The 16,170-nt window shown below is 49.3% G+C and overlaps 1 protein-coding gene across 1 annotated transcript; it reads left to right on the top strand.

Annotated features, from left to right (window-relative positions):
- On the top strand, positions 1-11,061 carry LOC122387022. The gene is made up of 4 exons (XM_043376830.1): positions 1-9; positions 9,833-10,065; positions 10,481-10,617; positions 10,910-11,061. The coding sequence occupies exons 1-4, from the start codon at positions 1-3 to the stop codon at positions 11,059-11,061; spliced, it is 531 nt and encodes a 176-aa protein (XP_043232765.1).
- Positions 11,062-16,170: the final 5,109 nt, after the last annotated feature.

Here is a 16,170-nt window from a genome sequence, read left to right as displayed (position 1 = left end):
ATGTCAGAGGTGAGGTACCGCAGATCACACATGTAATGCCGGTATATGCAAATGAACAGGGGATACGGCAAATGGACGAACTGATCAGCCTCAACTAGCAAGTTTCATCGTTAATCGTGTATATTACTCGTCTCGTAATGTGGTGAGAGGGTGGAAGGGGTTCAATGCACACCCTTCGATAGTGTCCATGCTTGTGGCATATGCCTGGAATATTAGCCCGGCACCGCCTGGGCTATTTCCGTACCCACATCAGCCTGGGGGGGGTCGGATCCGACCCCCCCCCCTGTTATCTCGAGAACCAATGGTCGTATCGAGCCCCGCGAGGCGGCGTTCGAAAGGTCTCTACGAGACCTTCCCAAAGCACTCTTAAGATTTTAAGATTGAGGTCAACTTTCGGGTCAAGGTCAGGTCAAAGGTCAAATTCAGGGGTTTTGCATGATTAGGCTTACGGACAGCGGAATCGATAGCTGCTGCTCGAAACTCACCACAAATGACCTCAAAGACCTAGTGAAGGTACCATGTGCGTATAGGGGTCATACTAAGTACGGGTCAAGGTCAGGTCAGGTCACGAAAGGTCACGGTTTTCACTTTCTGCTACATGGGCGTGCGACACATGTTTTATGGCTTATTTTTTCACGCCAAATCCGATGGTAATGGTTATATGTGACCCCAAGTCACTGTGCTGGTGATAAGTGTGCATTGAAAGCATAAAAAATCGTTTATACTAAACGAGGGCTGAGAAAAAAGGTCAATTTTTCAACTTTTTATTTTTGACATAAAAATGCACTTTTCTAGACGAGCTTTGTCCCAGGAATCTAGTGAAGCCATTTGTTTTCACATGCGATGTTCAGAAGTGCCTCTAATTCGCGAAAATGCTTATGACGTCACCATGCCCTATGCATGTTGGAGCTATTTTTTTACAATTTGGGGGTCAAAAATCAAGATAGAAAGTTGAAATTTGGGACATCTAATGTTCTAATAGAGCTCTATAACATATATTCCGGTTTTTTGGAAATTCTCAAAATTTTGGATTTTATTAGCTGTTTTCCAAAAAATATAGTTTTTTGAATTTTTAGGGGTAAAAAACGCATTTTATGGAAAATCCGAGATAGCCATTTTAAAGAACTCGTAGAGCTGCGTCTTTTCATGTCCTTAATTTGCAATTTGCTTAAAACCTCGATTTCTGGCGATTTTTTAAACATTTACCATTTTTTGACTGAAAACGCCATGTAGTTACATCACTAAAATCGATATATCTCAGAAATTTTTGAAAATTTTTTCTTAAAAATTGCACAAGAGACGTCAAATTGATGGGGGAGAAGGTATGCGAAGTTTCAAGTTGATAGCGCAAGCGGTTCATGAGTTATTCAAGAAAAACGGAGGGGGGGGGTCGGATCCGACCCCCCCCCCAGGCGGTCGCGGGTTAGTGTAACGTCACGGGGTGATTTAAAAGTTGAGGTACTAGCGATAGTTGCATTGTCACAAGCAGCAAATTTCCGAACAAAAGTAATTAGTCTGGGTTGACGACTGACACTGACAGACTACATAGACAGCGTACTGACGACGAGTCTGAGCAGACTGGCGAGACTGACTGGCGGCGGCCCTGGAGCGGCGGTTATACAGAGTATAGGTGGCGCCACGATCGAAGGCGGCCAGCACGGGAATGCAGGCATTGTTACAATAAGTGAGCAAGTATTTACAATGAGGGATGATTATAGACATAGTGCAACCAATGAGAGAAGTATAAGTAGTTGCATAGACTACGTTATTACGCATATACTTATCGCATATACATATTATGTTCATATTCACATTCTACATATGACTGCTGGTGCTAAAAATTGCTGTGCGGCCGCTCGGCTATGTCAGTGTAGGCTGTGTCAGTGTCTGACGCTCTGGTGTCAGTGGTGCAGCGGGGAGCTGGCGGCAGCTCTGTCCGACTGCAGTCAGCTGACACAGCTCTGTCCGACAGGGCCGGAGGTGACGGAGCCGAGGTGGCCGGAATGGTACGAGTATGATGGTCTGTCAGTGTCGCTACAGGGGGTGACTGCCGACACCATCAGTCACCTGGCTGACCTGGGACGGACGGTCACAGTACTGGAGATATACGGTGAGCAGCGGCAGCACGGACAGGCCGCTGATATACGGGCTCAGCGAATGGCGGCCACCGAGTAACGGTGTGCCATTGTCGGACCTTATGGAGACAGAAGTGATACATAGCCAATGTGCTTTGTGAAATAATGAAGCCAATTGAGCTCCAAAATGGAGGACTGTTCACTCAGTGACATATTCGTTCAGAGTTAGTTGATCATACTCATAACAATCGTGTTGCACTGTTCAATGAAGTTCAATGCATTTGCTGAACTGATTGCATATATCATATAATAGCACTGTTTTACCATTGTCTACTGTGTCCATAAAACCATGTGAATTAGGTATTAGGTGTTTTTTTTCGTTTTGCCATATATCTACATGTATTACAGCCAAATGATCCTGTCTGTATGTGTGTCTGTGTGTTTTCCAGATTGTACTGATCACACGGCCGGCAGCCTGGAGCCCCTCACCAGGTGCCCCGAGCTGCGATGCCTATCAGTCACCGCCGCCGACCTCCCGCGACTGAGGGGGCAGCTGCCGGAGGGCCTCATACTCCTCAATGTCAGAGGTGATATAACGCAGATTACACATGTAATGCCGGTATATGCAAATGGTCAGCGAAGACGGCAAATGGACGAACCAATCAGCCTCAACTAGCAAGTTTCATCGTTAATCGTGTATATTACTCGTATTGTGGTGAGAGGGGGAAGGGGTTCAATGCATGCCCTTCGATAGTGTTCATGCTTGTGGCATATGCGTGGAATATTAGTGTAACGTCACGGGGTGATTTAAAAGTTGAGGAACTAGGAATAGTTGTATTGTCACAAGCAGCAAATTTCCGAACAAACGTATTGAGCATTAACCCGCGCCCTGGTGGGGTCTGTTTATAACGCGACCTGGTGGGGGGGGGGCTATTTTTTGCCCCCCTCGTATCTCCGAAACTACTGGACGGATCCGCAAAATTCAAACGGCGTTCGAAAGGCCTGTCAAATTTGTCGAAGGAAACCAAATTTCATTGACCTCGGGGTCACCGATGACGTCACAGGTCAGGTCAAAGATGAAATGTTTCACCGTTCACGGGTCCTCTAGGGAATGCGCTATAACACCGAGGAAAACGCATTTTGTCGAGAATCAGCGATAGGGCGTCAGTTGCCTAGTAGATATGTTGCTGTTAGAGGTCACTGACAATACCAGGTCAGGTCACAGGTCAGGTCTCCAAGGGTCACGGCCGTCACGGGTCAGGTCACATGAGCCCAACTTTACTAAGGTTGTGTGATGCATGTTTTATGCCCAATTTTTCATTTCCAACTCAATGGTGTTGGTTATAAGACAATCAGGTACGGCTTAGGTCACTTTCTGGTGAAGTGCAGGTCAAGGTCAGGTCAAGGTCAGGCCAAAAAAGGTCAAATTTTAAAGTTGATAGTTTTGCATAAAATTGGTATTGATTCGATGCAGCTCGTCACGGGGAGTCTAATGGTGGTCTTTGTTTTGCGCTACGGGGTCTAGAATTGCTAAAAATTGAGTTTGAAAATTTGACGTCATCAATTTTGAACAGTTTTTTTCGCTATAACTTAGCCAAAAAAGAGGTATCAATCTCAAATTTGGTATGTGGATGGAAGGCGGTAAGGACTATCACATATATTCCGGTTTTTGCGAAATTCAAAAAACTTTTCGGATTTTTCGATTATTATATCCAAAAAAAAATATTTTTTTGATTTTTTTTGGGTCAAAATCCAAAAATTTCAAAAATCCGAGATACCAGTTTTGTAGCCCTGTTCATTCTTCAGCTTTTATGTCTTTATCATTTTTCTGTATTTGCAAAGCTATAGGCCTGACAGCTCTTCCCGCAAAACCCTTTTTTGGGTCGAAAACGGCAGAACATGACGTCACTCTGACGTCATTTCCGGCCAACCTATCATAGCCTTTGGAATTTTTTTTGGTCACAATGTGTAAAATTGATGTCCGGGAGGGTACTGAAAGTTTGGTGACGATCGGCGCAGCGGTTCTGGAGATATATAGAAAAGTCTGGAGGGGGGGGGGCAAAAAATAGCCCCCCCCCCCACCAGGTCGCGGGTTAGCCCTCGCCGGCCGAGGGGGGGGGGGCGGGTTCCGCCCCCCTCCATAGGGTTTTTTCGCGATAACTCCGAACACGCTGGCGATAGAACGCTGAAACTTGGCATACCTGACCTTTGATCCAAGCCGGATCTTTTGACACCAACCGCATTTTTGGGTCATGTCAGGTCACTGACCTATGACGTTATAAGTGAACCTCTGCACGGTCTTCAGATGTCGCAACTTCGCAACGCCCTCACTGCCAGAGGAGATGTCACAGGGAAATGAAACTTGCAGGATCTAGTATCCATTATGAGTCTCACAACTTGTATATCTCGGATTTTTCCTATAGGTCATATGAGGTCAGGTCATTTTCGTGACCTCACCATTATAAGTCAATGGGGAAAAATTCAAACTGCTATTCTGGCGCCGGGAACGATCTCCAACTATCTCAAGCACACAGAATCGTGATTTGATGCACTCCTTGCAAGGTTAGATGCGTCACTTTTGCAATGTTGACCTTCCGTGACGTCATTTATGACGTCATCAAGGTCATATTAGTTTTTCGTCAATAACTCCCGATCAAATTGAGCTAGCGAGTCGGGAAAGCCACCAATGGACTCAGGAAGACCTGCCGAATCGAATGATATGCGACATGACCTCTTTCGACCAACTTCGTGACCTGGGGGTGCTGACCTGACCTTGACCTGAGGTCAAAACCCCAAGTTGACCTGACCCGAACAAAAAGTATATCATTCGACGCGCCTGAGCGAGGCAAACACGATGCTGCCAAAATCGCGGCTCTGCGACCGTTTTTTTTTTGCGAAGTTATTCACCAAAAACTGAACCGTACCTTGGGGCACTTGACCTGACCTCAGAGGTCACCGGTTGACCTAGAACCTTAAAATCGGGTACCAATCTCTGCGTCTCGTAACGGCGCACACGCTCGTTTTTTCCGCGACGCGCTAGCTCCACCAGGGGCGAAACGGCGAGTGGGGGTCGTACCCGCCCCCCCCCCCCTCCCCCTCGGCCGGCGCGTATGTTGAAAACCAATAGGTCCGGCGAGGGTTAAAGGTAGTGTGCCAGCTTTCCTGGACCGTATGGAGTTAATGGCCCAGATAAGGAGAACCGGATTTTTAGAACTTATCCATACCTTCAAAACTCATGGAAACGTCTTAAATTCTTCAAATTTTGAGTACCCCAGTGCGAAATTCGCCCCGACGGGTTGTCGGTCGTACCCCAACCACATTTCACACCACTATGAACAATAAATGCACACACTGAAATCGCTACTACCGATATGCTCATCCAATCAAGTTTCGATAAACCCGTTCATCATCAGCTCCTGCGGTTTCGAACACGCCTGTTAGGTGGTGCGGTAGACCACGCCCAAAGCCAGGGCCCCGGTAACGTGAGGTAGCCGAGACAGGGCAGCGTGCGCTGACCCAAGCCGGAGCCGCGCGTCCTCCCGGTGTCATGTGATAGCCCGGGGCTGCCCGCGGGGATGCGGTAGACCGCGCCCAAAGCTGCGGCCCCGGCTTGGATCAGCGCACGCTGCCCCGACTCGGCTACCTCACGTTACCGGGGCCCTGGCTTTGGGCGCGGCTTCTGCTCATACTTTGTGGTGCGGTGGTGGTGCGTCGGGCTGCGCGCTCTGACTTCGGCCAAGAAAAATGCGTCAGCTGATCATTGTCATTTCTGCCACTTGCGTGTGGTGAAATGGAATAACTGGAATGAAATGGAATGAAATGGAATAAATAACTTATAAGACGGCTTTTTCATATCAATTATTTTACATAAAATTATATTTCAAACCATAACCCTCGCCGGCCGAGGGGGGGGGGGCGGGTGCCGCCCCCCCCCATAGGGTTTTTTCGCGATAGCTCCGAACACGCTGGCGATAGAGAGCTGAAACTTGGCATACCTGACCTTTGATCCAAGCCGGATCTTTTGACACCAACCGCATTTTTGGGTCAGGTCAGGTCACTGACCTATGACGTCATAAGTGAACCTCTGCACGGTCTTCAGATGTCGCAACTTCGCAACGCCCTCACTGCCAGAGGAGATGTCACAGGGAAATGAAACTTGCAGGATCTAGTATCCATTATGAGTCCCACAACTTGTATATCTCGGATTTTTCCTAAAGGTCATATGAGGTCAGGTCATTTTCGTGACCTCACCATTATAAGTCAATGGGGAAAAATGAAAACTGCTATTCTGGCGCCGGGAACGATCTCCAACTATCTCAAGCACACAGAATCGTGATTTGATGCACTCCTTGCAAGGTTAGATGCGTCACTTTTGCAATGTTGACCTTGCGTGACGTCATTTATGACGTCATCAAGGTCATATTAGTTTTTCGTCAATAACTCTTGATCAAATTGAGCTAGCGAGTCGGGAAAGCCACCAATGGACTCAGGAAGACCTGCCGAATCGAATGATATGCGACATGACCTCTTTCGACCAACTTCGTGACCTGGGGGTGCTGACCTGACCTTGACCTGAGGTCAACACCCCAAGTTGACCTGACCCGGACAAAAAGTATATCATTCGACGCGCCTGAGCGAGACGATCACGATGCTGCCAAAATCGGCGCTCTGCGGCCGTTTTTTGCGAAGTTATTCACCAAAAACTGAACCGTACCTTGGGGCACTTGACCTGACCTCAGAGGTCACCGGTTGACCTAGGACCTTAAAATCGGGTACCAATCTCTGCGTCTCGTAACGGCGCACACGCTCGTTTTTTCCGCGACGCGCTAGCTCCACCAGGGGCGAAACGGCGGGGGGGGGGGTCGTACCCGCCCCCCCCCCCCCCCTCGGCCGGCGCGTATGTAGAAAACCAATAGGTCCGGCGAGGGATAAATAATGTTCGACAGCCAAATAAAAGAAACAATACCAATACGGGCTTACAGTTTAAGGCTCGACATTGTGTTGTCTACGATTAGACAGCTGATAACTCATTCCCGTACGTCGTATGGTCGTAACACTATAATGACCTTTGCTTATTGTCACAAGTGCGCCGCATTCGCGATTGTTGCCCGACGCCAGTTTGCAGGTGAGCCCACTACAGTTGTTATACATATCTAAAAACCGATAAACTTTTAGGCGAAAAAGGCACTATTCCAGGCCCATTTTTGATTTTTTTTTGCGATATTAGGTAAAAACAGAAGCTTCTTATCCTAGGAAAAATAAAATGGGAAATCTTTCAAAGGTGGCACACTACCTTTAATCGACGACTGGCACTGACTGACTATATAGATAGCTCGCTGACGACGAGTCTGAGCAGACTGACGAGACTGACTGGCCGTGGCCCTGCCGCGGCGGTTATACAGAGTATAGGTGGCGCCACGATCGAAGGCGGCCAGCAGGGAATGCATGGGCATTGTTACAATTAGTGAGCACTTGAGCAGTTATTTCCAGTGAGGGATGATTATAGACATAGTGCAACCAATAAGAGCAGTATAAGTAGTTTCATAGACTACTGTATTATGCATATACTTATCGCATATACATATTATGTTCATATTCACATTCTACATATGACTGCTGCTGCTAACAAATAGCTGTGCGGCCGCTCGGCTATGTCAGTGTAGGCTGTGTCAGTGTCTGACACTCTGGTGTCAGTGGTGCAGCGGGGAGCTGGCGGCAGCTCTGTCCGACTGCAGTCAGCTGACACAGCTCTGTCCGACAGGGCCGGAGGTGACGGAGCCGAGGTGGCCGGAACGGTACGGGGATCTGTCGGTGTCGCTCCAGGGGGTGGCTGCCGACACCATCAGTCACCTGGCTGACCTGGGACGGGCGGTCACACGACTGTATATATACGGTGAGCAGCGGCAGCACGGACAGGCCGCTGATATACGAGCTCAGCGAATGGCGGACATCGAGTAACGGTGTGCCGTTGTCGGACCTCATGGAGACAGGTGTGATACATAGCCAATGTGCTTTGTGAAATAATGAAGCTAACTGAGCTCCAAAATGGAGGACTGTTCACTCAGTGACATATTCCATGGTTAGTTGAACTACAGGGTGGAAAGTAATTACGCGAACATGTATTTTCTTACAATTTTGACCGTCAGTGGAGCATTTTTATGAGTACGGGCTGTCATGGAACATAATTGGTCGTGTTTGTTGTCGCCTCATCTACCAAAAGTGACCTAACTTTGAACAATGACCTGGGAGGTCTCAAACACCTCTCGACTTAAAATGGTGCAGACACCATACGCTGCACAAGACCGAAATGGGCAAAGAGCTCAATTTGGAGCTGCCAGGGAAAGCGTTTGTGATTATTTTCGCTGGACTGGCGGAGAAGGGATTCGTAGCGGTCTCAGCACCAGCATTGCACAATTATACGTTTTTTTTTAACATAATAACACTTGAGAGGACTTAAAAAGCAAAGCCGTCCGCGGCAGCAACCCCTCGGCGAATTCTGTCGCCGGGCGGGTGGTCACCATGTCGGCGACAAAACGACGCCAGTCGACCCGAAAACTGACAAAATAGCTTACTCTGGCCGGGTACCCGATCTAGGATATCACGATTCGCACATTAATACGCAAAAATTCGAAAATTAAGTAGTACAAACCCTCGGGATGACCAAAATTCACGAATTAACAGCATAATTGTTAATTGAAGCTTTTCAAAGACAATCAAAGATGGACAGAGGAGGACAGGCAGCTGGATTTGTGGTTGGGTGAGACATCTGTGAAACTGTTTCATCCGTCAAACCTGCAGAACAACTGCTCTGAGGGCTGCTGTTGCGTCCTATGTCCCGTCCGTCCCAACCTTCAAACATCCGGCAAAGGAACACATCAGTGGGTCACGAGCCCCCGGGTGGTGTCAGAATTGCGTGTAGCGCTAAAAAAGGTCACTAAAAATAAAGTATACAACCGGTGGAACATCCTCCAAGACGAGTGTCCCTGTCTAATCCACCGTGCAACGAAAGGGGCAAAATGACTGAGCGCACTTTTGTGCCTGACGCAAAGAAACTGCTCTTCGTGATTGGTGAAATCCTTACTTTCACGGCCAACAAAACGCAATACTGGTGCTGTGAGAGCCTGTTTTTCTTCAGGACATACAAAAGCTGATCTGGGAAACGCCTGGGCCTCAATTCGATTAAAAATCTCCAGATGACTCCTCAGGAGACCGTCTAAAAGCTGCAAGGAGCCACCAATACCGATTACCTCACTGGACAGCTCCATAAGGTGTGGGCTGAGCTTTGGCCAACAGATCTTCACATGCTGATGTAAATCATGCCGGAACGCCTATGTCAATGCATCGCAACTAGATAAGGATAAAGTAAAACATATATTGTTTATGTCACCGCCGTTTTTTTTCATTACTAGAAGACGAAAAAGTATGTTCGCGTAATTACTTTCCACCCTGTACATATTGCGATTGTAATGCAATGTTCAATGCACTTCAATGCATTGGCTGAACTGATTGCATATCCATAGATAACATGAACATTCATGTTATCATGTTCATTCATTCATGTTATCACATTCATTCATGTTTATATGGCATATCATATAGTACCACTGTTATATCATGGCTTACGGTGCCCATAAAACCATGCGAATTCATAACTATTTCGTTTTTTTATTTACATGTATTTCTACCGACTGATCCTGTCTGTATGTGTGTCTGTGTGTTTTCCAGACTGTCCTGATCTCACGGCCGGCAGCCTGGAGCTCCTCACCAGGTGCCCTGAGCTGTGGGTTATCACCCTGTCCGGCGGCGTCCCTGACACCGTGAGCCTGGAGCCCCTCACCAGGTGCCCTGAGCTGTCCAATCTCACCCTGTCCGGCGGCGTCCCTGACGCCGTGCTGGACAGTCTCAGCGGCTGCCCCGGGCTGGTGGTCCTTACACTGGGGGACCTCCAGCGGCCGGCAGAGACGGCCTTCACAGCAGCAGCGTACACCAGGTCAGTCAGCAGACACTGGCGAGGGGTGTCCTGTCAGACACTGACACTGACACTGACACACTGACACTGACACACTGACACACTGACACTGACACACTGACACTGACACTGACACACTGACACTGACACTGACGCACTGACACACTGGCACTGACACTGACACAGACACACTGACACTGACACTCTGACATTAACACACTGATACTGATACACTGACACTGACATTGACGCACTGATACTGACACAATGACACAATGACACACTGGCACTGACACATTGACACTGGCACTGACACACTGACACTGACACCAACACACCGACACTGAAATACTGACACTGACACTGACTCGTACGTCCGGCCGGCTGGTGCCGCTGTGTTTGTGTGTGACGGCTCTGCTGCTCTGCTCTGTTACAGACTGGTGAAGTCGTGTCGGGGGCTGTACAATCTGTACCTTCACTGCACGTCAGACACCACCCGGGCCGTGCTGACCGCCCTGAAGGAGGCGAACCTGCGCCGGGGCCCATTCGGTACCATCCATCTCCATGTGCCCGGTAGGTGAGAGGGCGCCGCGCGCCGCGCCTCTGACCAGTCAGTCCCTCACAACAGACGCTGCACGGCGCCACCGGCCTCTCAGACACACACACTCGACCACTGCCGCAGGCCACGTCACGGACGGTGACGTGACGCGTCACGGCCACCACGGCCGACGGTGACGTCACGTCAGCCGTCTGTCCTGTGTGTGACGTCACTGGCCGGCGGTGTGTGGACATGGCTGTACCGCTGTCTGTGTGTCTGTCTGTGTGTGACGTGTCCACCTCAGACGTGTCTCTGCTCTGTCCACAGAGGAGCTGTACCGTCAGCTGAAGAGCCAGGAAGGCGATGGGGTCATAGTGTTTGAGTGGGAGGATTTGGAGGAGGATTCGGAGGAGGATTCGGAGGAGGATTCGGAGAAGGATTCGGAGAAGGATTCGGAGGAGGATTCGGAGGAGAGTTGAGGACTCCAGCTGAAGAGCCGACAAGGCGGTTGGGTCATAGTGTACTACTGGTGATGATTGATGCGCTGCACTACCAGTACCGACCGTGCATGCAGTGATGAGCTGACTGCAGAGAGGCCGAGCCAGTCGGCCGGGGCCGCCAGCTGACTGCTGCCGTGTGGGCTGCACCAGCCGGCACTGAGAGCGGCGCCGGTCAGCCGGCACACGGCCCCGGTGTCCGCTCTAGTGTAGTCATGTAGTTGTAGTAGTAGTAGTGTAGATGTAGTAGAAGCCCACGGATGTGATGTAGTGGGTAATTACCCGGCGGGTATTGTGGGTAATTGGCTGGACGGGAGATGTAATATGGTGGGTAATTACCGGGCGGGTATTGTGGGTAATTGGACAGTGAAAAGTGATGTGCTGGAGTGACTACCGATCGTGGCATTACGCTATTCTGTATGTAGAACACACGTCTCGGACCGTCCGACTCGGTTCACCGCGCCTGGTCCCGGCGGCACGGCCGGCCTCGGTCACGTGACCGCTCCCCCGGTGGAGTCGGACGGCTCGGTCACGTGACCGCTCCCCCCGGGTCTGGCTGCACCTCGGCTCGGCGGTGCTGAGCGCCGTGCTGAGCGTGTTGTGACACGTCCCACACGGACAGCTCTACTCGACTACTGGCTAGCTGCCGTCCGAGCTGGCAGTATACACGCGGTGCCAGTTCAGACCAGTGGCGGATCCAGGGGAGGGCAAAATGGGCATTTGCCCTCCCCAAAGCTAAATCATGTGGGCAAGACTGTCCTTTTGCCCCTCCCAAAGCATATAGAGATGATAAAATTGAATACGGTGTCGAGGACTATCTGGACGAAAAGCAGGACTTTCGGTGACGGCCATTCCGAAGTAAGGAGCTGGACGCTCGCTGCTGATGATTTATGCCAGAATGCTGTTAATAGATCGAACTCCCTGAACTGATTGCATGTAGATAGTGTGGCGTTGTAAAGTCGTTTGGTCATCTCGGTGCTCAAGGGCAGCGGAAATCCGGATAGAGGGTGCAGGGGTTCAGCTCCAGACCCATGGAAAACATTGGAGTGCAAACATAGCTTTTTGCACCCTCCAAAAGCCGTATAAGAGGCCTGTCACGCCACCAAATACATTTAATCCTAAAAACCAGTGATCGGGAAACGAACGATCATGTGGGATCACCGATCATCAGACGTCCAGTTGTTGGTCAGGAGCGCCCTATGCTGGTCTTTGGGGCCCTCACCGGCTAGGAGTGTCCTGAACCGCGTTTGGTGCCCCATGACGGCATCTGAGGACCCCACGTAGACTCCAGGGGTTACGCTGCCTCTGAGGGCCCCCACGGCGGTCTCTGAGGGCCCTCGTGACACGGTCCTAGACTCATCTCAGGTCTGAGTGCCCATCGGGCTTTAGACGGCCCACGACGGCCTCTGAGGGCCCCAAAACAACCAGACTGCAGGGGCTATGCTGGCATCTGAGGAACCTGTGACGGTCTCTTGATGCCCCTAACGATGGACTCTGATGTCCTTACCACAGCCTCTGAGGGCCTTGCAAAGATACCTGAGGGCCCAGGGCCTATGAAGACCGTCATGATGGCCAAGGATCTTCATGATGACCTCTGATGGTCCTCTTGAAGGCTTCTAAGGGCCCTCACAACGATTTCCACAGTGATTCCACCCGAGACGTTCACTGAGTGCCCTCACGACGATCTCTAGGACCCAATGCAAGCTTCAAATGCCCACGCTGGCGTCTGAGGGCCCCACGACGGCCTCTGATCTGGCCTCAACGCAGGCAGACTGCAGGGGTCATGCTGACCTCTGAGAGTCCCGTAACGAAGGCTCCAAGGGCCCACGCTGGCCTATGAAGAACCCTACGACGGCCTCTGGAGGGCCTTAACGCAGGCAGGGGACACGCTGGCCTCGGGGCCCCGCGAAGATTTCAGATTCAGAGGCCCTTCACAACGACCTTTGAGGGCCTTACAAAGGTCTCTGAGAGCTTACGCAGGCTCGTGGGATTCCACACTGATTGTCAGGTCCCATGTAGGCTTGTTGAGACACTGTATCCGCTCCTGGTGCCCCTTCGCCGGCCTCTGAGAGTCTCAACACCGGAACTTCTTGGCCCTACACCGGCTTTTAGGACCATTACGTCGATCTTGGTACCCACGACCCATCAAATATGTGTCCAAGCGGCTTCTAAGAATCCTCATGCATGTTCCACGGACATGAAGCCGAATTTTTGGGCTCACACGGGAGCTCTTGGGACCCCATGAACGCTCCAGGGACCTACCTGCCTCCAAGAGCCTCACACATACTTTTGGGGCCCTAACGCTTGCCCCTGAAGGCCTCACTCAGACTCCTACCCTTTCCTCCACACCGGTTCTTTAGGCTAAACATCAGCTCCTTTGGCCTCTATCTCGGTTTTTGAGGGCCTCCATACAGGCTTTTTGGGTCCGATGCCGGTCTTTGAGAACTTTCCAGACTCTCGAGCCTACGCTGCTTTCTGAAACCCTTCAGCACCTTCTGAGGAACCGACCTGGTCGGGGACTCATTCAATCTGAGAAGTCGTGAAGGCTTCTGGAGGAGCCTCCATTGAGTCATTCAGTTTCCAGAGGTTTTTAACGGTCTTGTAAGAGCGGACCCGTAGGGCTCTCAAAGGTCCACTGCGGATCCAGAAAAGTGGTTTGAGGCTTGCGGGCGGTGGTTAGCATAAGAAAAATCACCCAGTAAAAAAACTTGTTGCATTTCACTTATTTAGGTATGCTGTGATTTTGTTAGGTTCACTGAAATATGCAAACATTTTGGATAACTTCCTGTATGGATTGTTTCCTTAACTTTAGGTTTTCATAAATCGATGATCGGCAGCTTAAAAAGTAAAGGGGCCCAAAACCTTCAGTGGGGCCCCTTGAGAAAATTTTGCATCCCCATCCAAAATTTATTTTACATTCCTCCCAGTGCGGGGGCGGATAGGGGTCGTCGGATAGGTCGGAAACTTTTGCCCTCCCCAACAGGGTTGTATACCAATCAAGTCGATTGAATTGATTGATTTGTTTCAACGCGTGTTTTGAGTTGATTGGATTGAGTCGATTGACTTTTCGAGATGACTGGTTGACTGACTCGTTTGACTTTAGCGACTGGTTGACTGATTTGATTCCCGAAAATTAGAGTGACTCGTATGATTGAGTCGATTGAATGGAAAGTTCAAATAAGTTTTAGTTGACGAAAAATAATGACACCAATTGATGACATCAAAGATCACAAAACTACACTGAAAACTGCTTGTCATCACAACTGCAGTATGGGGTAGATGGCCAAATAAAGAACAGGGCCTAAACATGAATAGCCAACTTTGACTTTCAACTGCAATAACTGCTCCAATCCTGGTGATAGAACCTGGCGATGCACCTACCTACCTTTCTGCACTCAGCAGGAAACGTTTTTTTTTTTTTAATCCAGATGATAAAGTGCAAGGCCCTATTCACATCTCCACCACATCTCCTCAGAAACAACCCACTGAACTGTATAAATATATGAAACCCCTACAAAAATAACTGAAACTAAAGCGCCGTTTTCGTCTCGCTAATTACGTTTACGTAACTAATTAATAGCTAATTTGCTGCATTGTTTAATTTGCAGCAGAACGTTTGTTGATCCTTTTCTCCTGAGAGCCTAAGCATAACATATCTAATATATTTCATTTTCCTCAAAATATTTTACCGAATATTATTAAGTGGTTTTATTTCAAATGAAATAATAATTAAAACGAAATTTACCGTTTTGCCTCGCAAATTAAATTTTCAGGGCAGCTGCCCCCACAGATTATCTACCACGAAACACCCTCAGCTAAGAATATAATTATTTTTCTTGCACGTGGCACGTGCACGTGTTTTAGGCCCATAGGCTTCAACATTAGGTGGATTTTTGGCATCGCATTTCTCGCAGACGGGTGCTTGTAATGCGATGGGCTTCTATGTGCTGGGTGGCCGCCCCGGCATCTACCATGAGCCGGCGGCGCCGTTTCGGGCAGAATCCATGTTTGGTGCAGCGAATGTTTGCCAAATATGGGCCGATTTCGACGAAACTTAAAACATTGTCATTTAAAACGAAATAATAATTAAAACACCCCAACTCTGGCACATGTATATGCAGTGCCTAGTGGGTGCCTACCTACATGCCAACTTTCAGCGCAATCGGCCAAGTAGTTACCGAGATATTGCAACAATTACAAAAGTGACACCTCTTCGTTTTGCACGTGGCACGTGCATAAGGGGTCACCCACATGCATCGGGAATAGTCCAATACTTGGTAGAAGGAATGAAGCTACCCTAAAAAAATTACCGCGTGTAAATCGGTCAAGTGGTTGCTGAGATATAAGCCTCGCAAAAGCGTGACCACGGCCGGCCGGCCGGCCGGCCGCTCATACTCAGAAATTTCCGTTAATCTAAGGAAAGACTACGCTCGCTTCGCTCGCTCCGTGATTATCCATTAAAATAGACATGGTGTAGGGTAAATGGCCAAATCACGAACACTTCCAAAATCCGAGCAGCCAACTTTCAACTGCAATATCTGATATTTAGTGTAAATGGAGTTGGAATATGGCCAAAATTAAATTGACAACTTTTAGGTGAAAGGTGGTGATTTGGGTTAAGGGGCGAGTCAACTACTGGGCTATTTTGCACCCATTAAATGAAACTTCTGCTCCAATTCTACCCATTGAACCTCAATATCATGATCCACCTGTCCATCACTAGGTATCCATCCTTATTACATAGAAACTTTGAATTGCATGGCAATTTATAATTTTAAATGACAATATTTTTATGTTTCTTCTGTAGGTAGGTAGGTAGGTAGGTAGGTACACCAGACTGCTACCAGCATCTGCGATGCTGGGCTCCGCATCGCGGGACCGCAGGTTGTTTGAGCAAGCACCTCTGTAACGCCGCAAAAACGCCCGCCGCCAAAAGAGAGGATGAGCCTTGCACGTGCAGACCGGAGTGGGTGTGCTATGAACTGACGTGCGCTGCACTCTACTAACCGGTCTCTAGCGGTGTGCCAAATTTGAGTGCAATCGGCCCCGGCGTTTTCGAAATCTCGAAGCGGCACCCTGCACGTGCGCACA

The sequence above is a fragment of the Amphibalanus amphitrite genome, unplaced genomic scaffold (genome assembly GCF_019059575.1).
Source record: "Amphibalanus amphitrite isolate SeventyFive unplaced genomic scaffold, NRLGWU_Aamphi_draft 000271F_arrow, whole genome shotgun sequence".
Lineage (NCBI taxonomy): Eukaryota > Metazoa > Arthropoda > Thecostraca > Balanomorpha > Balanidae > Amphibalanus > Amphibalanus amphitrite.
This window is presented reverse-complemented; position numbering and strand designations above follow the sequence as displayed.

Coding starts and splice junctions, on each gene's coding strand:
- LOC122387022 (XM_043376830.1), top strand. Junction 10,066..10,480: donor ACAGCAGCAGCGTACACCAG/GTCAGTCAGCAG, acceptor GCTCTGTTACAG/ACTGGTGAAGTCGTGTCGGG. Junction 10,618..10,909: donor CATCCATCTCCATGTGCCCG/GTAGGTGAGAGG, acceptor CTCTGTCCACAG/AGGAGCTGTACCGTCAGCTG.